Raw genomic sequence first — 22,929 nt, 5'->3', positions numbered from 1 at the left:
GTTTGTTTTGGTGTGGGTTTTATTTTGTTTTGTTTTTTTTTTTTTATATTGCCAAGCACTCCATCATAGACTGAGCAATAATATTTACAACATAGATATCCCTAATTGCTTGCTATTTGTCAAAGTTGGCCACATATCACATGCATTTTTACCAAAAGTTTCATATAACTAAGATAAATGTGAGATGTGTTTCATAGCTCATAGAGAAGAAAGGAAAGGAAGGGAAAGGGACATACATACATGTATACATCACCTCCCGTCACCCTTAGAGAGCCTCTGCAGGCAATCTAAGCTCCCTCCCCATTTTGGCCAGCTTTTGTTTTCTTAGCTAATTAAATGGAAGTATGAAATTGCACCTGAATCAGTAGATCTTCACAGAGAGATCTCCACTGGCTCTCATTTTATTTTCATCTTCAATGTCAGAACTCTAGGCAGATCCAGGATGATGACGTAAAGCAGGTGAGTTTTGACATACTTTAGAAGAACAAGAGTTTGCTGATCAAATCTGCATAGAGAACCACACTGCTGCGTAGCATTTAAAAAAATTTTTGCTTCTGTTACTTTAAGGCAAGTGTTGTCGAGTAACTTCAGAAGAAATTTTAGGCTTTTTTTCTAAGCAACGACTTGTCACTCAACTTGGGAGAAGAAACCAGTCCCCACTTCGCTACAACCTCCTTTCAGGAGTTTCAGTTCTCCCCTCATCCTCCTTTTTTCCAGGCTGAACAACCCTAGTTCCCTCAGACACCCCACCAGCTCCCTAGCAGGGGGCACCCCCTTTGTCTCCAGCCCCACGCGGCGCCTGGTTCCCTTAGTCAAGATGGCTTCCCTGACGCTGCCGCCTCGCCATGCTTGGTAGGGTCACGCCACTTCCCCTTCTTCAGAACGGCGCCAGGGATGCCCTTAGCCGAGATGTCGGCAGAGCCTCACGGAGGGGGGCGGGGCGTGCGGGTGCTGCCATCTTGATTAAGGGCAGCTCCTACCGCTGAGCTGGCTCTGCCGGCCGCGCGGGGCCTGCCGGGAGAGAGCGGCGGAGGGGAGCGGCGCGGCGTGGGCAGGTGGGCGCTGCGGGGGACCCAGGGCCGTGCTCAGGGGGTTGCTGTCCCCTCTAGCGGGTCTTAGGGGTTGGGGGGGAGGTCAGTGGCGTCTCCTGTTGCGGGGGCTGGGTGGGGGATCAGTGGCGTCCCCTGTGAGGGGAAACCTGGGGAGGGGTCAGTGACGTTCCCTGTGAGGGGGGTGGGTGGTCGGTGGGGTCAGTGGTGCCGCCTATGAGCGGGGGTTGCGGGGGATCAGTGGTGTCCCCTGTGAGGCGGGGATGAGGAAGTCAGTGGCATTCCCTATGGAGGGGGCTGGGAGCCAGGGTCGATTGTATCCTCTACATCGGTGCTTGTCCCATAGAGCAGCGCAGGGGCTCAGTGGTGTCCGCCTGTGCCTTTTCCTGGGCAGAAGATCGGCAGGATCCCCCGGGACTGTGCTGAGGGTGCTTGGGCCTGGCGGCGTCCCACAGGGCAGGGCTTGCGTCCATCGTGTACCCCGGGACTGTGCTGGGAGTCGGTGCTTTGCCCTGTAGCAGTGCCGGGGATCAGTGGTGTAGGGGGCAGAGGTGAGCCCTATGGCCTCCCTAGTGATCTGTAGTGCCTCCTGCTGAAGGATCGGAGTCGTCTAAAGCTGTGCAGGGAGATCCGTGGCATTCCCTATGGGGAGCAGCAGCAGCGCCTATAGCTTTGTTGTGAGGGGTGGGTAGGTCAGCGTTGTTCCGGTTAGCAGATCCAATTCAGAAGCACTACTGTCACATATCTACAAAGGCTTCGGTGGGGTTTGTCCTGTCCTGGGCCAGGGGCTTTGGAACAACCCCACCGCTGGGGTGGGTCCTGGAAGTTGCTGCGAGACTGAGGCTGCAGGGTCCTGTGCTGGCGGAGGGCTGGTAGATTGGGCAGGCACAGGACCGTCAAGTGGCCCCTTCACGGGGGTGTCAGTGCCTCTTTTCCTGTCCTGAAGCCAAAGCCCAAGCCAAACCCAGCTTGGAAAACGGGACCCAGCCTGGGGCAGGGGAGTGGTGCTGGGCTGCAGCTGGAGGAACATGGGGAAAAGTCGCTCTGCGGGTTTACTGCATGCCTGAAATGCCAGGTGTTTGTCTTGCTGCTCTGATGTGTAGGATCTTTTACAGGGAGGCTGAGGTCAGACTTTCACCTTCACATATCCATTTGTGGTGGAGGTGTGTTACTGAGCCTATCCGTTTGTCCAGAGGTGGGGGTGGAAATAGAGGGCAGTGCTCATGAGCTTGCTTAAAATCCTTAATAGCAAGGATAAAGAAAATGGTGATGAGTTTGGAGGTCTGTAGGGAAGTGTTTGTTCCATGAAAATTTCTCCTCTTCTGGGGAATGTGATGCTTCTGATTTCACATTCCTATGGCCCTCCTGGTGCTGTGAGTTGCTGCCAATGCTGGGTGATGGTTGTGGGCTGGATTTGCCAAGTGAGTTTTTCAGTAGGCTTGTGTTTTCCTTTTTCAGAGAAATAAAAAGTGATGGTGGCCTGGGAGGTCTTAGTATCTTGCTCTGGCATCTTACTCTGAAAAGTTGAGTAAAACAATACAAAGAGTGATTTCTCTGGGGTGTTTGGGATATCCCTTCTTGAACAGAACATGTTCTGAAGTCTACTGGATTTTCAGTTCCTCCTTTACTGGGAGTGAGAAATTGTGCCATGCACAGAGGGTGTCTAAAATCACCAAAGTAATTTTTTGACCTGTTTGTTATGTGTGCCTCTTTATTTGTAAGTGGGGCAGCCTGGCAACTAGTTAAAATTTGTGGTGAGTGTTTTGTTTTGGTCTCAGATTTGGCCTCTTTTTCTCCCCCTGAGATTCTAGCCCAAAGACTTCAAATCTGACCTGTTTTTCTTTAGTGATTTGAGTTGGACAGGATTTGAGGCCAGCCTGAGGGTGATGGAGTATTGGGATGTTAAATGTGGATCACAAGAAAAAAATACTTGCATTCTGGCTTTGAGTGTCAGATTTTCTGGTTCCTTCATTGGGTTTCATGGGGGTTTAATTATTTGGGATGTTGATGAGAGCGCTGGACAGAAGAGATTAATGTAGTCACATGGTTCACTTGATAATATGATTAACTCATTATAATGTATTCGCTTTGCCCTGCTATGTTTTGCTCCTCATGTAGTTTATCTGCTGTTGTCCAAAAAGGAGACCACTCCCTGAACCTCTGTTGCTTATGTCCTTTCAGAGTTTCTGCAGTCCCATGGCAACGTACCTGGAGTTCATCCAGCAAAATGAGGAGCGTGATGGAGTCCGTTTCAGCTGGAATGTGTGGCCCTCCAGCAGGCTGGAGGCCACAAGGATGGTTGTCCCTCTGGCCTGTCTTCTGACCCCACTGAAGGAGCATCTTGACCTGCCACCAGTGCAGTATGAACCAGTGCTGTGTAGCAGGCCAACTTGCAAAGCTGTGCTCAACCCACTCTGGTATGAGTTTCCGGGCTGGAGACATTAAGAGAGGCTCGATAGTGTCTTGTTTTTATCTGAACTTCACCACTTCCTTATTTTCCTTTTTTTCTGCCCAGTGCCTGGCAGCCTCTTTCCTTTAGCTGCAGTGGGTTTGTTAAAATCCATGCATGTCTAATGAGAAATGTTGAATGCCAGTCCATTACTAGAGCTGCCAGAAACTGAGGAAAGAGGAGTGCCTCTGGGGAGGCTGTTGAGGCAGAGATGATGTGGAAATGGCCAGTTCTATTACCATCTCAGATAATTTTGTGGAGAATGATTCAACTTAAACAAAGGTGACAGTTATACTGATACTGTCCTCCAGGCTGTGATGTTCACCTGGTTTCCTGCTTCGTATACATCCCGCTACTTGTAGGCCAGTTCCAATAGGGGCATCAAAGTTTTCTTTAAAGTTTTGCTAAGAATTTAAGAGGAATAATTCGGGTCATCATGAAATCATGTGATCATCATACATAGTTGGAGAATAGCATTGGGCTGAGAAAAAACAGGGAAGGCCAATAAGAGGAAGTAAGAAGAGATCAAGCCCATGAAATCTGGTCAGGATTTACTGCACCAGCAGTATGAGGATGTTGTTATGGGCAAAGGAGAGTAAACATTTTGGGGTAGGGAACAGTGTTTGTTCAGTGTTTGAACAGGATGTGGATGAATGGCTCAGTGCTTTGTGACTGGAGCACTTGTTTGCTACAGTTGTACAAACAATAAGACAAGTCAGGTAAGTTCAAGTGTAGTGAAAGAATTATTAGACCCAAGTCTTTGTCTGCCAGAGGCTAAGGTCCAGAGAGCTGACAGTGGTCTCTCATGTTGACAAGGTTAGAAGTGGTAGAGCTCAATGGTTTAATGGACTTTCTGGCAATAGAACAAGAGTCTGAAACTCAAATCCCTAAAACTCTTGTTATTCAGGTTGGAGTGTCTGATGTCCTCTTTCTTTCTTGGTGCTGTGAACCAGCATAGATAATGATGAAGCTGTGCTGTAAAATTGTTCCTATAGTTATATCAATGCCATATTTTTCCCTTTCAGCCAAGTTGACTATCGGGCCAAGCTCTGGGCTTGTAATTTCTGTTTTCAGAGAAATCAGGTAAGTTGGAAAAAGCACCAGTCTTTCCATCTTTAGAGTGGACGTTTTATTGATGGACTCCCCTGGCAAAGGATGTTAAGCCTAGATTCCACTTTTCTAGATTCCACTTTTCTAGATTCCACTTTTCTAGATTCCACTTTTCTAGATTCCACTTTTCTAGATTCCACTTTTCTAGATTCCACTTTTCTAGATTCCACTTTTCTAGATTCCACTTTTCTACATTCCTTCCCTTGGCCCTTTTCTTTTTCTGAACCCAGACCAGATTATTTCTTAATTGGTCTGTTTTACATGACATCTTGACTATTTTTGGTTCAATTTTGCCAGTGATTTTACCAGCATGCAGGGCATAGGAGGGAGATAAGAATGCTGTTTTGTCTCATGTGTTTCCAATGTGGTTATTGCACTTGACATTTACTGCTGTTTCTAAGTATGAATTTCATTAGATTTGAGTAAACATTTGCCATTCAAAATTGTTATGAGGATAAATGAATTTCAGCTAATGCATAGTACCTGCTTTATACCTATCTTTTATTTACTGTGTGTTGAGTAGCTGTCTGTACTACTGGCCACTTGTCTGTTGCTTAGGAAAACAGCAGCACAGGTCCCTAGTCATGAATTAATCAGCTGGTGTGCTGGCAGTGTTGAATAATCACATAATGAGAAGGACAGCTGCAGAGGAGGGTCCTACGTTTCTGTCCTGCAACTTTGTTGTCCTAATTTTTTATTCTCTTTTTTCAGTTCCCTCCAGCATATGCAGGTATATCTGAAGTCAATCAACCAGCCGAGCTTATGCCTCAGTTTTCAACAATTGAATATATAGTGCAGGTAAAAAAAAACATGGCCAATTTTGAAGACCCCAGAATTGACTTGGTTGTGACAGCTTATGTATGTATTAGATTTGCTTGCGATAATGCAAATAGATTACATTTCTGCAAGGTGCTTACAACAGGACTCATTTTATTCCTTGGCAAGAGCTGTTATGAAGCGTTATCTGTCTTTTGCACGTGTCTACTAAAAGTTGATCTCTTTCCACATTAGCGTGGTCCGCAGACACCGTTGATCTTCCTTTATGTTGTTGACACGTGCTTGGAAGAAGAGGACTTGCAGGCGCTGAAGGAGTCCCTACAGATGTCCCTAAGTCTGCTGCCAGGTGATGCTCTGGTGGGGCTTATCACATTTGGCAGAATGGTCCAGGTTCATGAGCTGAGCTGTGAAGGAATTTCCAAGAGCTATGTGTTTAGGGGCACAAAAGACCTGACAGCTAAGCAAATACAGGTATGTTCAGCTATATCTTAAGCAAGTGGCCTGTTCCTGTTACCTCTGTTGACACCACTGCTGAGCTTTCAAGCACTGCACTTTTGGGTTATTCCTGTCAATATCCTTCCTGTCTTTATGCTTTCATAAATTCCTTGGAAGCTTCTCCAAAATAGAGTTTGTGTATCTTCCATGATGGACCTGTTTGCCAATTCCAAATGAATTGACAATCTGTAAAATTATTAATCTTTGGTGTCTTTGATTCTTGAGTATTGCAGGCCTTAGGGTATATTGCTTTAAGATTCATTTCTTCTACCTTCTCTTTAATGTTCTCTAGGATATGCTGGGGCTTTCAAGGCCAGTTGTCCCAGTTCAACAGGGAAGACCGCCTCACACTCCAGACCAACCTATTATTTCAAGCAGGTAAGCAGCACAGCAGAAGAACAGGGCAGATGTTTTATGCTCCTTTGAGGTGATGCTTCTAAACCTTGGTTTCCCAAGGGTAGTCTTTGTAAGAAGATTTAAATGGTATTGTCTTGGTCACAGTTATTTCTCTACTTCAAATAGATGAGATTTACTAGAGCTGCAGGCAATGTGTTGGTCTTCTGTAGTATCTTGGTTTTGCAGTTGCAAGAACATGATTGCCATTCGAGCTAGATTTCTACTTGAAAAACAGAAAGTAGCTGTCCTTGGAAAGGTCTTACTTAGGAGTTGTTTGGAGCAATGGCTCTGTATTTTTGATTAACTAGTCAATGGGGGATCAGGTCTACACATAACAATCCTGTGTGCTGCCTCCTAACCCCTTGACCTAGCAAGTGATCATTGAACAATAAAGCTGTATTTTCCTCTGTTGAGTAGAGTTTTATAATTTTCAGCTCTTTTTCCAGGGCAGCTCAGATGCTTTTTGGTAGACTAAATCACTATTGAAGTTCTTTATGTGACTTTTCCTTCTTGTCAGTTTCTGATGTCTTGCTTTGTTTTTTTGTTTGGTTTTTTTTTATTTATTTATTTTGCACAGGCTTGTTATCATGGAAAGTTTGTATAGAAAAAAAAGAACATGCAACCTGATTTTTCGCTTCTGATAACTATCTCAGTGCAATGTATGTGTGTGACTACCAAAGAGGCACTTTCTTTCTTCTCTAAACTGAAGGGACTTATAAGCAGGAAAACAATTCATTTTATTTTTTGCAGGTTTCTGCAGCCAGTACACAAGATTGACATGAATCTAACAGATCTGCTTGGAGAACTGCAAAGGGACCCATGGCCAGTGACCCAGGGAAAGAGGCCTTTACGTTCTACTGGTGTAGCTCTTTCAATTGCTGTTGGCTTACTGGAGGTACTCTGGGTGCTGTTGTTTATATTGCTGTGTGAGGGTGATACTCTGCACTGGGGTTATCTGTGGATCGTCTAGGATATAAGTAAAAAGAAGAGAAACTGCCTGCTTCCTGTTGTGAGGTCATCAATCTTGACACAGTTTGAGTCTAAACTTGGGAGTGCTGTGACTGTCAGGAAGTGCATCACTTTTTATCATGGAGGTGACATCTAATGATGTGACACCTAATGAGATTGCACAAACATATGCAGATGCCTCTGAAGAAAGTCTTTTGCAATTTAATCAGTCTTTCCTCCTTTATTCCCCCCTTGTTCTCTTTCTCTCTAATATAAGTCTTTATTTTTATTTTAGTGCACATTTCCAAACACAGGGGCCAGAATAATGCTGTTTACAGGTGGGCCACCAACACAAGGACCAGGCATGGTGGTAGGAGATGAACTGAAGACACCCATTCGTTCTTGGCATGATATAGAGAAGGACAACGTGAGGTTCATGAAGAAGGCCACCAAAGTAGGTTCTATTGCCTACTGGGTGTGTTTAAAAACAAAAACTAAATATTGTGTCATAACACTAAATGAAGGGAAAGGACAGTACAAATATACATAGACTGCTCTGTTGACAGCTGCCCAGTGTCTTCCTTAAGGGGACAAGTATACTTCATTCTCTTGATGAGGGAACAGTATGTCCAGTTATTGCATGGTTCTCCTGGAAGTGCCTGAGCCTCTTGTGTATGTTTAACTGTGAGAAAGGTCAAGGGAAAGGTAAAAAGGACATCCTCCTAGTTACTTCTCCAGCACAATCTTGTGTTGTAATGTTTCAATGTTGCTTCTTAACTGGAGAGTTAGTGTTGATTCATCAACATCATTGCCTCTCCTGGGGAGGAATATTCCTGTCTTCCAAGAACTGATTACTTCCCAAAAGCCTCCTTTATCTTCTTGGTGTATGAAGCAGCAGCTAAAGTGTTGGGCCTGAAATGTGCCTGTCAGCATACAGAAAGAACTGTGGCACCTGTTCTCTTAACTATCCCCAGGAAGCCTTTGGGTTTGCACTGAATTATCACAGACAAAGATCTCATGCAGTCCATTCACTCTGTATTTGTGACATGCAGCACAAGCTCATCCAAGTGCAAGTGTCTTAGGCAGTAGAAGTGTGCTTCAGCAGAGAAGAGCAAACGGCTGTTTAGTTACTACAGCACTGATAAGGACTTTATTGTGCTTTGTGTTTCGCATGCTGGCTTCAGTTGGAGCGCAGTAGAAAAATTGCCCACTGTTGCAGCCTAAACACTGTGTGTTTTCCCCAGCACTATGAGACTCTGGCTAATCGCACTGCAGCCAATGGTCATTGCATTGACATTTATGCCTGTGCCCTGGACCAGACTGGACTACTAGAGATGAAGTGTTGTGCAAACATCACTGGGTATGTTTGTAGCAGGAGACCACAAAGTTGGCACCTGTTCTTTTTTTTTGGTTTGGTTTGGGTTTTTTGTTTTTGTTTTGAGGGGAGAATGGTTCACAAGGGAGTTAAGTTTACTGTCAGGGCAGAAGGGTGAGATTTCTGTTATTCTGTTCTAAAGTGTGGTTTGAATTTGTCAGGAATTATATGGCAAACCTCCAGTCCATATTTCTGAAGTCTCAAAACAGCTTGTGAATTAGCACTGCTGGCAGAATATGTGATGCCCTGCTTTGAGAAAGGTATTCTAAAGCATGGTGCAACATGTCTTTTGCAAATGCTTTCTACCTCATTGTGAGAGAGCAAGTATTCTTTCCAGAATATATGGGATAGTGATGCTGTTCTTTGTGGTGTTTGCATGACTGAAGCACCATCAGCAGAGCATCAGGTGCGGTGAGTAGAAGCTTTCCTTGTGTGGGCCTGATTTTCTCTGCTTAACAGCTCACTTGCACTTCTCCAGGGATTCTTGGTTCCCCTGGATCTCGTTTTAAGTAACATCTTTAAGGGGTAAATGTCTGAGTTCCAAACTGCTGAGAACTTCATGGTTTCCGCAAGAAAGACTGTGTGGTAACAAGGCCTTTTGGCATGTCTGATTAATTGGCCATTTAAAATCTGCTGTGTCTAGGGAGTCCAGGGATGGTTTGAGCAATCATAGAATGGCTAGGGTTGGAAGGGACCTAAAAGTTCATCTAATTCCAACTCTGCGATGGGAGCAAATGCAAGGTATTTGTAAATAGTCACATAATATTCAGTGAGCAGAAGAGACATTGTTTAATCCTTTGGTCGCATGGTTAAGCTTGGTATGTTCAGGCCTGGATTTGCCAAGACATTTGGGGGAGGCACAGCACAGACCTATCCTTATGCTACTGCAGTGCAGCCATCCTGTCTATAGCGTGGGTGATTCCAGCCGTGCTTGGGGAAACCAGGCTGAGCAAAGCCCTTTTCTGGGTTGAGATATTTCTAACTGATGGAACATAAGCATTTTGAAGGCAGCTGAAAGGATGGCAAGAAATAGAGTTGTGAAATTGAGCTGGCAAAGATGGAGTGTGAACTTGTCTGGCTTTGGAGGAGGTGTCCATGCATCTGCATTCCCTGATGTGAATTCTACCTATGCGAAGGCATGGTTCAAAATAGTTTCTGCATGTGTTTGCATGCATGAGAACTGGAGAGATATATCCTTTGTTCTTTATTTCTAGTTCCCAGTTCCTTCAGTTCCCTTGTGTATAATTTTTTCTTTCCCAGAGGGCATATGGTGATGGGAGACTCCTTCAACACTTCTCTCTTCAAGCAGACCTTCCAGCGGGTGTTTAACAAAGGGTTCAGTGGGGAGTTTCGAATGGCGTTTGGCGCAATCTTGGATGTCAAGGTGAGAGATCAGTTTCACTGGGTGACATTAGCTGGGAAATACAAGTGCTGTTCATTCAAAAGGCAGTCATGTATCTGGGGTGTAGAAAATTCTATATGCTTGAGATCAGCTGTCATGCCTGTTTTTGGGAGAAGCACTGTACTGGAGTGAGTGGAGGGATTTTTGTTTGAAAACTTATTAACTTTATTTAAAAAAAAAAAAAAAAAAAAAAAAAAAACGACACCAAAACTAAACAGCTGAACTCAACTTCTCATTCAGCAGGAACATTTCATGCTTTCTTGTGGTCACTATAAATATGTCTTATTTATTAAAATGTCACTGTTGCTAATCTTTATGATCACATAGTGCAAACACTAATTGTAGCAGTAGATGATCTGGGAAGGTACTCAGATGTTTTCTGTGACAGCCATGTGTATGCATCAAAGCTGAGCAGTTGATTTAGTCTGTGGATATTCTGTTTGACTGACTTGTTTTTTGGTTGTTGTTTTTAGGGTTTTTTTTTTTTTAAAAACCACAACACAAAACCTCTGCAAAACAACAAAAAAACCCCCACAACTTTTTTTGCCTTGTTCTAGACCTCTAGGGAGCTGAAAATTGCAGGAGCTATTGGACCATGTGTATCCCTGAATGCTAAAGGGCCGTGTGTCTCTGAAAATGTAAGTTTCTGACATGTAAAAAGTCTTTAATAAAGGAGTAAATAAACAGTGGAGGGTTTCTGTCTGGCACTACAGCTCAGATAGAATGTCATTTCATGAAGGACAACTTGGAAGCATCCTTAGGAAAAGATGGGTCTTCCCTAGACTAAATTCTTGTCCTGTGAGGCTTTCTTTTAACTCTTATGTCCTTCATTAACTTCATTCACACCCAAAAGATAAGATATCTGTAGTGCCTGCTGTAACTTGTACCTCTAATTGGAATTGAACAAGCTTGTCTTGTGTTCTGCTAGAGACAAAAATGCTTCTTTCTTTTCAATTCTGTGCAGGAGCTTGGAATTGGAGGAACATCACAATGGAAAATTTGTAGTCTGGATCCCAGCACAACTCTGGCCATTTACTTTGAAGTGGTAAATCAGGTCAGTTCTGGCTTTTTTTTTTCACCCCCTCATCTTTTTATGCACACCAAACTCTTTATTTGGAACAAGGCTAGAAAATGCAATGACATCCTGTGTTGCAGATAGATGGTTGCAAAGCAACCAAGTATTTTATTCCAAAGATAATAGTCTCAGAGGTTGTTTTCATATGCATAAATTGCATTGTAGTTTTGTTCTGTACAAAACTTGCATTGTTTCCTTGTCTTCTTCCTACAGTATTTAATAAAGAAGAAACGTTTTGCCAGTAGGCACTATGAAGAGTAAAACCTTTAAATTCGTGGAGAGCTGGTCCTCACAGTTTTAATAGTTTGTTAGCTCAGAAGCAACTTCTGGCTGTGGAAGCTTTTAAGCATGTGGAAACTGGAAGCTAGGAAGGTCACCCTGAAAGAATTCTGTTCCATCTGTCTTTGCTGTGTGGGCTTGTTAATCTTGGGAATAGGATGATGGACTTGCAGTACCTTTGCTTAGGCCTTGTACTGCCATCCTGCTCTTCATTGCTATAGAAAGTATAAGTTGCTGCTGTCCTTGAAGGGACAAGCTAAGGAAGTGTCATGCACAGTATTAAATGGGGCTACCACTGCTTGTCTCTGTCGAGGCCTTGAGGGCTGTTGGAAACCAACACTGTGTCCATCATCTCTGGTCCACCAGATGCTTGCACTTAATCTGTGATTGCTCAGATGATGCTCTGGAGTTCTCCGTAGTGTTCTAGAAAAAAAAAAGCCAGCCTGTTTTGAAGGCTTACTTTTTTTTATTTGCAGCACAATGCACCAATACCTCAAGGAGGCAGAGGAGCAGTGCAGTTTGTCACTCAGTATCAACACTCCAGTATGCTGAAACGCATTCGTGTCACCACCATAGCCAGGAAGTGAGTATTTCATGTCAGTTCTGTGGCAGAAACTTAAACTTCAGTCTGTGTCAGAATTGTTCTAGCTTTTTGTTGCATGCATTGGCTGTGGAGTATTTAGCACTGGGAGGCTGAATCTGGTTGGGTTTTGCTGAAGGCGAATGTGTATAGCACTAACCCTTTACTAACCCTCTAGTTGGGCAGATGCACAGAGTCAGCTCCAGCACATAGAAGCTGCGTTTGACCAGGAAGCAGCTGCTGTGCTGATGGCACGGCTGGGTGTGTACAGAGCTGAATCTGAGGAGGGACCCGATGTTCTGCGATGGCTGGATAGGCAGCTGATCAGACTGGTAAGAGCAACACACTGCAGTTGGGCATGTTCTTGATTTTGGTAAAAACGGTGTCTGGAAATAAAAACACCGTTTTTTCTTCAGACTGACTTCCTTCATTTGTGCTCTGATTACAGTCCTATAGTTTTAGTATGGATTAGCTCAGAAGCCACTATGATCAGGGTAGGTAAACATCCCATTGTGCTGAAAGGGTTAAACCTGTGAGTAAAGAATTGATAGTGAAACAGAGTATAATGCAGGTGGGAAGGGACCTCTGGAGGTCTCTGGTTCAACCTCTCTGCTCATAATAGAGTCAGCTTTGAATTTAGAGCAGTTTGCTTCAGGTCTTGTTCAGTTAAGTTTTGAAGATCTCTGGAGTTTCTCTTGCTTCTCTTGACAGCCTGTGCCAACGTTTGATCACAGTCACTGTGATTTTTTTATTTACTTTTCTTCCACCCCCATCAGAATTTCTATTTCTCCAGTCAGGTAGCTGTAGATGGTGATATGACTCTCAGATCCCCCCACTCTTTACCAGAGTGAACAAACTCAGCTTCTTCAACCTCTCTTTCTGCAATAGGTGCTCGAGCCCCATACCTGATGACCTCTACTAAACTCACTCCAGTATATCCATGTCAGTCTTGCACTAGGGAGCCAAAAACTGGACACAGCATTCAGATACGGATTCACTGGTGTGAAGTTCAAGGCAGTAATCACTTCTGCAGCTTCATAGTATCTCTTTTTGAATTTCGCAAACCTGAATTGCCTAAATTGGCTCTGGCTTTGTCCAGACACCCATGTGGAGCTGATACTAACAATTGTGGTATATCAGTCAGTGAAAAAAGAGGGCCAGTATCAAATAGAAATTTGAGGACCAAAACACACATGGGCATGCTGCCTGCTGAAATGATTGTGGAGTAATTTATGCTTAAATTGCAAAAACTATTGATCCTTCTTATTTACCTTGAAGCAGTTAGTGAAATGCCAGTCTGCTGCTGCTCTAGAAGGAAGCAGAGTTGCTGCAGAAGTGTTTTATATTGTTCAAAGTGGTTTAGGTCTAACAAAGTATCTCTGACTTAATGGAAAAAATTGGGTAGTACTAGAAGCACTATTTCAGTCTTAGATAATTTCAAATAATTATTAAAAATATATATATAGTTAAATAGATCAAATCATTATTCTCATTCCCATACAACACAGAAACCACTGACTTAAAGAAAAATAACCTGTACATTTTACATCACTTGTTACTGTCACATTCATGTCTTGGTTGCTGTGTTTAAAAACAACCAAAGGAACAGCCTCCTGAAAAAGAAGTCTTAAAAAAAAATTACTAAAAAGAGACAAATAACTAAAGTATCGGTTTTACTTCCAACAGTGTCAGAAATTTGGACAGTACAACAAAGATGATCCCAACTCTTTCAGATTGTCAGAATCCTTTTCTTTGTATCCTCAGGTAAGAACTTCACTTCCTACAGCTCTAGGAAAAGTGTCCAAAGGTCTGTGACAGTGATGATAAAATATCTTACCAGATTCAAGAGGGGAGGAACAGATGATTTGTTAATTTTGTGGGCTGCTTCTGCAGTTCAGTGCTGCAAATGACTGATAAGGGAAGAACTCTTAGGAGCTAATAAGGTGTAGACTTTTCAAAGCATTTGCTGTTCAGAAATAGTGGACTTGGGTGTAAAGGTTTTGGCAGTTTGCTGACATTTTCTTCTTATTTATCTTTCTGCTGCAGTTCATGTTCCACCTGCGACGCTCCCCATTCCTACAGGTTTTCAATAACAGTCCAGATGAGTCTTCTTATTACCGCCATCACTTTGCTAGGCAAGATCTGACCCAGTCTCTTATTATGATCCAGCCCATCCTTTATGCTTATTCCTTCCATGGACCTCCTGAGGTGAGTCCCTGTTCAACAGAAAGAGGTGGATCAAGCCAAACTAATGAGTTTTCAGTCAGAGTAATACTGTTTCAGTAAAAAGGTTCCTATATATTTTTTGTATATCTAGGTAATAATTGAAGGATGAGATGGGGCAGTGTAAAATATGAATTGTGTTTTCAGTAAGCTTACAGCTTTGATTAAAAAAAACCCAAAATAAAAACCACCACACCCACCACTAAAAAACCCAACCTCCTCAATCTGCTCTTCCTGCCAAGCCACAGCCCCTGCCCTTCAGCATCTGGTGAATATTACAGCTGTCAGTATCACTTTTGCTTCTCTGCCAGAGGCTGCCATCTCCACTGCATAAGTCAGAAAGTGTCAGCCCTTTCAGGTCATAATCTCTCACCAGCTGCTTATTTTCAGTTGTTTATGCAGCAGTGTTTGTGCAAGTGTTCAGTGGACAGACTGATTGCCTTATACTGACAGCTTCCTTGCAAGTAGTGTGTCTGGCAGGAAAGTAATGCAGGAGCTGCTGTAGTAGTACTTGGCAGCATTTTCCAAAGTCCACATGTCATTCCGTATTGTTCTTGAGATATTTTTGCTCAAGATCTGTTCAGATTAACCTTGGATAGCCATAGAAATTGCTCTCTCCCATCCTGCGCTTTAGACAGTAGCTGATAACTTGCTACTCCCTTTAGTGATGCTGCAGGTCGCTGACTGAGTTCTGCAAGGTCTTCAGATGGACTGAGCATCCCTTGGTGCAGTTGTATCTATATGAGCAGGGCAGAGAAAGCTGCTTGGCCAACCATGAAGGTTAATACAGTTCTGAGACTTAGTGGTGCCTGACTTTCTTCTTTATTTTCCCCAGCCCGTGCTTTTGGACAGCAGCAGTATTCTTCCTGACAGAATCCTACTGATGGATACTTTCTTCCAGATAGTTATCTACCTTGGTGAGGTACAGTGAAATATGTTGTCTTTCTCTGCACTCCCTCCCTTCTGCTGCGCATGCAGACAGCGTCACTGTTAGTATAAAAAGAGCTGCCGACAAAGCCTGTGGTAGCATAACATTGTATACATGCTGCTAGTTTTAGTACTTGATTTAATAAAAAAATCCTATTGGAGTTGCTAAGGACATGTTCTGCACTGAGGAATAACTGTCATGTTAGCTTGGTCCCTTACCATGCCTGGAAAGGGACAAAGAAACGAAGCAGAGCAGACAGCTGCAGTTTGATTTTTCTGTTATGTGATATACTTGTTTGCTGGGTTTTGACACTTAAACACTGCTGCTCTTAAAGAAATCTCTTGCAGTTTTTGCTTTTAAATACTGGACATTTTTGACAGTTGCTCCTATATTCCTTCCATTGTGACTGAGGTTACTCTGGCCACTTTAGGTACTGGCCACTTCTGAAGATCTAGATTTAACCTGTATGCAGAGCCTTGGCTTTCCAGTGTCTGTTCAGTATGCAGACCTGTAGATCTGTATTTCAGTCCCGTCAGGTTTTGTAAGAGGCTGGAATGCTACTCTTGCTGCAGAACAGAAATATCTCTCACCCTAAAATACTTACGTGGTAAGGGATGAAAAGGAAGCTGGCTTTCCATTTTTTTCTCTCGAAATCTCTCTCTTCTTTGTGTTTCCCCCTCTAATATCCATGATAGTCCTGCCTGGGGAGCAGCCCTCATCCAGTTTCTTCTACCTAAACATGGCATCTGATTGGAGTAGTTTAAATAAACTCATCTTGCTTTATTGTCAAGCATTCCTATTAGTGAGAAGTTTTGGTGAGACATTTTAACTATTTCGTTTGTTTGTGAATGAAGCTACTTCATTTAAAGACTGCTATTAGAATGCTTGAGGTTTGGCACCATAGTTTGTAACAGCTCCATTCTTAGGTCCCAGCTGCACTCCATATAGGATTTGTTCCCTTTGAGAAGTGAGCAGGATACCTGATCAATGTGGACAGGAGTTGAATGCTTGAGTCAACAGTAACAGTAAATCTTCCCAAGTTACTTTAAACAGTTTCTGTCTTGCAGAGCAAGACACTCAGCAACTGGGTAAGTTTTAGACAAGGGAAGTGGGTGATCTGCACATGTACAGAGCAATTATTAGGTACCTATTGTTAGGTACCTTGAAAATACTGTAGTGAAATACTTAATTTAAGACAGACTCAAAATAGCAGTGATTTATAAATGCTTTGTGTTTCTGTGTTGGTACAGACTGAAACATGAAGGTTTGAAGAACATTTTGAACAAATTGCTCTTGCACTGTGCAAACTGCTGCAATCTTTTGTGTTGAGTGGCTGTGAACAGACACTAACTAAATAATGTTATTGCCAGAGTAGTGAAAGCGTGCATTTGCCCTGTGCTCTGTAAGAAGAACATGTAATGTTCTGTTGCCATAAGATACGCATATTAAAAAGGGAGAGACTTTCACCCATTTTCACTATTGTTTTCATTTCCTGTCAATAGACTATTGCACAGTGGCAGAAAGCTGGTTACCAAGACATGCCTGAATATGAAAATTTCAAGCACCTACTGCAAGCCCCACTGGATGATGCCCAGGATATCTTGCAGACTAGATTCCCGATGCCTCGTTATATCCACACTGAGCATGGGGGCAGTCAGGTAAGGAGGTTTACTCATGAGCTCTTCTTCTAGTGTTAAATAGAGCAAATACAGAACCATCTTTTTAGTAAAGCAGGAAATGAGGCAAGTTAAATACAGTGGAAATGTAAATCTTCAAAGTACAGAGCTTGCACGTTTTCTCATGAGCTCTTACTACGCTGCCTTTTAATCAGTCAGTCCGTGGCTGGATATGCTTTTGAAATCTAAGAATGGAAAAACCCCAACCAACTGACCCCCCAAAAGCCACTATTTTATTCCCCAGAGAGATGAGAATGAAATGATTGGCTACATATCTAAACATAGCCAAGACAGGGAGTGCAGTTCAGTTGCTAGGATAGTAAGTTAGGCTGAATGATTGACAGTCTGTTCCTTAACTCTCAGATGCTGAATGAGGATATAAAATAGTTTGGTATTGTCCTTCCAGGAATTGCAGATATGCTGTGTTTGTCTGTGTGTGGCTTGCTTGTAGCAACGATGAGGCAGGAACTGATGCTCCAAAGCAAACATTTGGTATCAATTTCTGAAGTTACCATATGCTTCATTGACCTCTTTTCTGAAGAGCAGGTGGGGATATGTGAGGGAGAGTGCTGGTAACATGCCCGTGTTGCATGGAAGCAGAGCTGCTGTGCCAGGCAAACATTTCTTGCTGTAGCAGAGCCCTTAGAGATGAATCACCTGTGGAGCCAGGCTGTATGTGGTCTTGAAACCTGCTTAAGTTAAATTAGTACCTTCCTTGCAAGAGTGGAGGGACATCATTAGTCATGTATCTAAGGTCTTGGGGGAGCTGACAAGTCTGCCATTTCACATAACTACCTCTCTAATGTTTTGTTGTAACAGGCCCGGTTCCTCTTGTCTAAAGTGAACCCTTCTCAGACCCACAATAACCTCTATGCGTGGGGACAGGTAAGCAATGGAAGAGGCACTTGTGTTTGGGAGTGCTATAAAACATAAATTTCCGTGTTTGTCTGCATAGCAGCCATCCTGTTTCACCACATGGCCACAAGCCATGAGCTGGTTATGTCTGTCCTCTGTTTCCTACCTAAGCTTTTTGCAGGCATATGTTACTGTTTGTAAATCTTATAGTGCCTTGCAGTGCAAGGGATGAAGGTTACTTCTCTGTACCAGAGGATCTCATAGTGGAATTACCAGCTGATACTGCAATTAGCATTTTAAAAGACTCAACTGATTGATTAGGTTTGTCTTTAAAGCTTAGGCAGGGTAAATTATTATTCAACCTGTATATCGAGTCCATGATTGTTAAGATAAACAGTACTGGTGGGGAGCACTAGATGACAAGAAGATCGTAACAGTTTTCAAGTTTGGCTGACTAAATTTGTGTTCCTGTTCTTGTAGTGAATCTCCCCAGATTTCAGCAAAATCCAGTAGATTTTGAGGTTTTTTTCTCAATGGCTGGTAACACCAGTGATGCAGTATGCACAAGGAGTATTCTGGTTCTCTTATCTCCCTTCCTATATCCCAGCTATAGGTGGGGCACAGGCAGACCAGTTAGTTTTCTGTGCTGGCTGAAAGAAACAGCTGATTTGATGTAGACTGTGTTCTTACAGGTTTCCGATAATCTGATACAGAAATTTGTCTTCACCCTTCCCTACAAATTTAATTTAAAACTCAGGTTACAGTGTATTTAGTATTCTAGAAAAAATAACTAGCATATGAATACATTGTAATTTATCTGAGAATACTGCACTGTTTTATCCTGTTTCTTTATCTTGTTTGCATAGAGCTTTGGGCAGCAAAATTCCTGATGCTGTAGAAAGAAGAGACTTGTTTTTTTCCAGTATTTCAGATTGCACTAGAAGATAGTGTCAGTGCTGCTGCTGAAGAGTAGCATCTTTCCATATGTCCTGCAGGAAAAAAGGTGGCTGATTTAACAGGCAATTAATTCACAGTGTTGACATCCAGTTTGTTTTCAACTAGTTCCTAGTTTTAACGACACTATTTTAGGCTCATTAATTCTTTATTTTTCTGCAGGAGACAGGAGCTCCAATCCTGACAGATGATGTTAGTCTCCAGGTATTCATGGACCATCTGAAGAAGCTGGCAGTTTCAAGCGCATCATGATTCTGTTTCAAGAAGCACGAAGAGTTACATAGATCATGTTAATGACAGAAGTTGAACATTTTATTTACATTTCTTTTTCTTTAGTCTTAAGTTTTAAAATGAAATAAACATTCCAGAAGAGTTTTGTACTTGGCCCTTCTAGATATTAATTTATTTGTATTCCTTTTTGTCAATACTGTTTACCCTACATTTTTCATACACTGTAATTAAAACTGAAAAGTATTTTAGCTGATACAGATTTTAACAGTCTTTAGCTTTGAGTTTTTAATGTTGTGTGTTCTTAAAAGGTGTATTTTAGCAACCTGGGACTGCATTAATGAAAAATAAAACTGGGTGAGAGCATTACTATCCAGTGCTATCCCTTATTCAGCTTAATGCTTGAGTACATACACACTACTGAAAATAATTTCGTGGAGCTCTTGAAGGTGAAACAGTGCAGAACAACAACGGTGGAGAAAGGGAGACACAAAACACTTGCTTTGAGAAGGCGGTGTGCTGAATTCTTGCCTCGGAGTCACCGTGCCTATGGGCCTGAACGTCTATACCTCCCTTTGCTCACTTTAGAACAGGCTTGAAAACCGCCAACGCAGCTGTTGCCACCGCGCCCCCAATGCCTGCTCAGGGTCGGGATGCATCGCCTCAGCCCCTCCGCGGTCTCAGTCCCGTAGCTCTCGCCCAGGTTCTACCTGCCCGTAAATGATTGCCGCTGCCGCGCTACCCGCTGGTTCCGCTTCCTGCTCTGACCCGCACACGGCTGTCACCGGGGATCACGGCTTCCTGTTGGTGTCAGCAACAGGCAGCCCCGCCCCCCACTTTCCCATCGCTGCCGCCACGGCGCCTGCGCGCACGGTTTGGGATTTCTTTTTTTTTTTTTTTTTTTTTTTTTTCCCTCCCCAGCGTGTCCCTCCCTCCCCATTGGCCCGCCAATGAGCGAGGACGTTGCTGGTGGGTGGGAGACGATGCGGGCGGCGGTATGGAAAGCCCGAGCGGCGCTGCTGTACTCGGTGGGCGGATGGACCATGCTGGGGGCCATGATCCACTACACCAACACCACAGGCAGAGAAGCCGCCAGTGCCGATGGGCCCGGTATGGGCTAACGGGGTCCTGACTCCGGGGACGCCGCTGGGGGCGGGGGTCACCTCCGCCGTGTCTGGTGGCGGAGGCTGCGGTATGCGGCGGAGGGCGGGCCCGGGCGGGGCTTGGTGGGGAGAGGCGGGGTTCGGCTGGGGCGAGGCTGCAGGGCTCAGGGTCAGGCTTTAACGGACTTGGGGTGACTCCGGGCACCGGTTCCGGATGTTCTCTCGGCCGAGCAAAGCAGGGCCCTAGCTTGTATCAGAACCAGTGTGGCCGGCAGGACCGGGGAAGTGATCGTCCCCCTTGTACTCAGCACTGGTGCGGCCACACCTCCAATAGTGTGTTTATTTCTCAGTAATACGGAGTGGGCCCCTCACTACAAGGACAAAGGGGTGCTGGAGCGTGTCCAGAGAAAAGCAAAAAAAATGGAGTGTGTTCTAGAGCACAGGTGTTACGAGGGGCACCTGAGGAAACCTGGGATATTTAGCCTGTAGCAAAGGACGCCAAGGAGAGACCTGATCACTACAGCTACCTGAGGTTGTAGTGAGGAGAGGAACAAGAGGAAATGGCCTCAAGTTGCACCAGGGGAGGTTTAGATTTAATATTAGGAAAAAGTTCTCCACTGAAGGGGTTGTAAGGCACTGGAAATGGCTGCCCTGGGAAGTGGTGGAGTCACCATCCCTGGAGGTATTTCAAAGATGTGTAGAGGTGGTGTTCAGGGAAATGGTTTAGTTGTGGACTTGGCAGTATTGGGTTAATGGTTGGTTGGCCTTTAAGTTATTTTCCAACCAAAATGATTCTATGGGATGGGTGAGCTGGCAGAGGCAGGGCAGGCTCCTACAGGCTGGGTGTATGTGCAGCACATCTTGAGAAAGTTCACTCTGAAGGAAAAATCCCATGGTGATGGGAGAAGCATGGGCTTTGCCCCTAATGGACAGTAACAGGGTCCAGGCCTTTTTCAAATTGTTGCTTTTATTTATATTGTTGGAATGGTCAAAGCTGTACCACCGAGGTTCAGACTGGACATTAGGAATAATTTCATTACCAAGAGGGTGGTCAAACACTGCAGCAGGCTTTCTATAGAGATTATCAATGCCCTAAGCCTATCAAGCATCTAAAAGGCATATGGACAATGCCCTTAGCATGTTTCAACTTTGGTCAGCCCTGAATTGTTCAAAGCTGGACTAGATGATTGCTGTAGGAACCTTCCAACTGGAACTATTGTCTTCTCTTCCATTCCATGGAATTCTCTGTTCCTCTGTTCCTTTTCCTCTTCCTCAATACTGTCCTGCTTATTAAAGTATAGTATCATGCAGCTAGCTGTGATATGATTAACTTGGAAGCCAGTTGTTATTGCTGCTGCTGTAGTACTGATACAACTCCAGCAACCTTACCATAGTAAATCACTTTTTCTGTCTACAGTCACCAGATTTTTGCTATCTATTTGAACAGAATTTGAGAAAAAGCAAAAAAGAAGACCAAATGCCAGTGTGGCTGCTGTTTTGCCATGATGAACAGATGAAACCATTTTATTGTTGTGCACTTATGCTTTTTTCTTCCTTCTGTTCTTTAGAGAATGAAAGAGATCATCAGGAAAACCAAGGACCCCGCAAGGAAGTATTTGTTACAGAAACACCTTTAGGATTTAATATTACTACAACAGTAACATATAAGGAGGTTCAACCTCCTCTTACTCGACTGCTAAGGCGTGTGAAATCATACTTTGATCCTGATGATGAGCCTCCTTCTAAAAATTGAGTGATCAGGAAGCTCAGAACTTTGTGCCAGTGCTGCCTCGTCCAAGAAGTTGTCCTGGTATGACAAACTTCTTGCATTGCTGAAATGACATCTCCATCTCTGACACAACTTCATGGGACTTGCACACCTTCTCATCTGCTGGGAGTGCCACTGTCCATTGCGTGTGTATTCATGTCATTAAATGCAAAAACTAGATTGTGAGATGTAAGTGAATCTGCGGGCCGCCAGGTGTCCCATGTCTGACAGTCTAGGCAGGGGGCCTTTGTGGCTGCTTTGGCAAGTTGCTTTCCCAACTGGTGTGCAGGACGTACCTGGGTGATCTGCAGTCTCCTCCTCAGCTGGTGGGCTCTTGAACAGATCTGTTCAGAATGATTATGTTGTGTAATCTTTAGGGTATGAGTTGTTAATTGCCTTTCAAATAAAAGCTTAGAAGAGATGAATTACATGTGCAGAAATACGGCTATAAGCTGGAAACTCACAAACATTTTGCTCTGGGCCCTTGTTTCTATAGGATCCGATCCTTAAACATACTGCCTCCCCTTGTCAGGTACTGCCTCTGAGCTGTTGTGGCTGTAACTGTCATTCTGTAGAATTTTCCAAGTTCTTGTGCACATCACCATAGCTGCTCCTGGCCACTGTTTTCTGTAGATGTTTCCCCCAGCTTCTCTTGCTGCTGACCCCCATTGTTATAGGGGGGTCTTTTTTTTTCCCTGTAGGTACCACTTGCACTTCTAGAAGGCTGCCTCCAGCCTCTGCTTTCTACAAGAGGTTCCCCCAGTCTCTAGAGACACTAACTCCCTTTAGAGGAAGCAGATCCCAACCCCTTTCTTTCTGCACACCTTCATTTCTGTAGGTGCTTTCTCCTACCTCTGCAGGCAGCTCCTTGATTCTGTAGGGGCTGCCAGCTGTCCCTATAGCATTCTGTAGCATACTCTGGCCACTGGTCTCTAAGGTCTCCTGCAGACACTGCCTTGCTGTATGAAAAGCTGTTTCCAGCCCTTCTGCCCAACTTCTATAGGAGTTTTTATACCGTGAGCTCCACCCTGTGCATATGCAGACCCACCCTTCGGTATGGGCTCCTGTGGTCCCTTACAGCCACCATCTCCTTTTCCAGAGGGCTCTTCCCAGCCATTAACTCCTGTGGGCATTCCCCTATGCCCCTGCAGGCATTTTTGTGGTGGATGCTGTCACAACCCAGGTAGGGCACCCAGGGAGACATAGATCAGACCCCCCCTGCTTTATAACTCAGGAAGGAGCTTAGGTGCAGCTGGATC

At 44.0% G+C, this 22,929-nt stretch overlaps 2 protein-coding genes across 5 annotated transcripts; both read left to right on the top strand.

Annotated features, from left to right (window-relative positions):
* The first annotated feature begins 832 nt into the window (after nucleotides 1-832).
* Nucleotides 833-18,964, top strand: SEC23B (SEC23 homolog B, coat complex II component). 4 transcript variants are annotated; one of them, XM_030447679.1, is made up of 20 exons: nucleotides 833-852; nucleotides 3,231-3,466; nucleotides 4,524-4,581; nucleotides 5,320-5,406; nucleotides 5,620-5,856; nucleotides 6,173-6,258; nucleotides 7,027-7,171; nucleotides 7,520-7,678; nucleotides 8,469-8,584; nucleotides 9,860-9,983; nucleotides 10,559-10,639; nucleotides 10,966-11,055; nucleotides 11,832-11,938; nucleotides 12,114-12,267; nucleotides 13,622-13,699; nucleotides 13,982-14,143; nucleotides 14,994-15,080; nucleotides 16,589-16,744; nucleotides 17,582-17,647; nucleotides 18,734-18,964. In XM_030447679.1, the coding sequence occupies exons 2-20, from the start codon at nucleotides 3,246-3,248 to the stop codon at nucleotides 18,821-18,823; spliced, it is 2,304 nt and encodes a 767-aa protein (XP_030303539.1). In that variant the 5' UTR covers nucleotides 833-852; nucleotides 3,231-3,245; the 3' UTR covers nucleotides 18,824-18,964. The 4 variants fall into 4 exon arrangements, with proteins under 4 accessions (XP_030303539.1, XP_030303537.1, XP_030303540.1 ...); XM_030447677.1 differs by lacking the exon at nucleotides 833-852 and adding an exon at nucleotides 988-1,055; XM_030447680.1 differs by lacking the exons at nucleotides 833-852; nucleotides 18,734-18,964 and adding an exon at nucleotides 18,484-18,685 and having other exon boundaries at nucleotides 3,075-3,466.
* A 780-nt stretch (nucleotides 18,965-19,744) lies between these two features.
* Nucleotides 19,745-22,095, top strand: SMIM26 (small integral membrane protein 26). Its single transcript, XM_030447932.1, has 2 exons — nucleotides 19,745-19,909; nucleotides 21,471-22,095. Exons 1-2 carry the CDS (start codon nucleotides 19,750-19,752, stop codon nucleotides 21,653-21,655), a joined length of 345 nt encoding a protein of 114 aa, XP_030303792.1. The 5' UTR covers nucleotides 19,745-19,749; the 3' UTR covers nucleotides 21,656-22,095.
* The last annotated feature ends 834 nt before the right edge of the window (nucleotides 22,096-22,929 follow it).

This window comes from Calypte anna, chromosome 3 (assembly GCF_003957555.1).
Source record: "Calypte anna isolate BGI_N300 chromosome 3, bCalAnn1_v1.p, whole genome shotgun sequence".
NCBI classification, from domain to species: Eukaryota; Metazoa; Chordata; class Aves; order Apodiformes; family Trochilidae; genus Calypte; species Calypte anna.
Note: the sequence above shows the minus strand (reverse complement) of the source record. Positions and strands in the feature narration are given on the sequence as shown.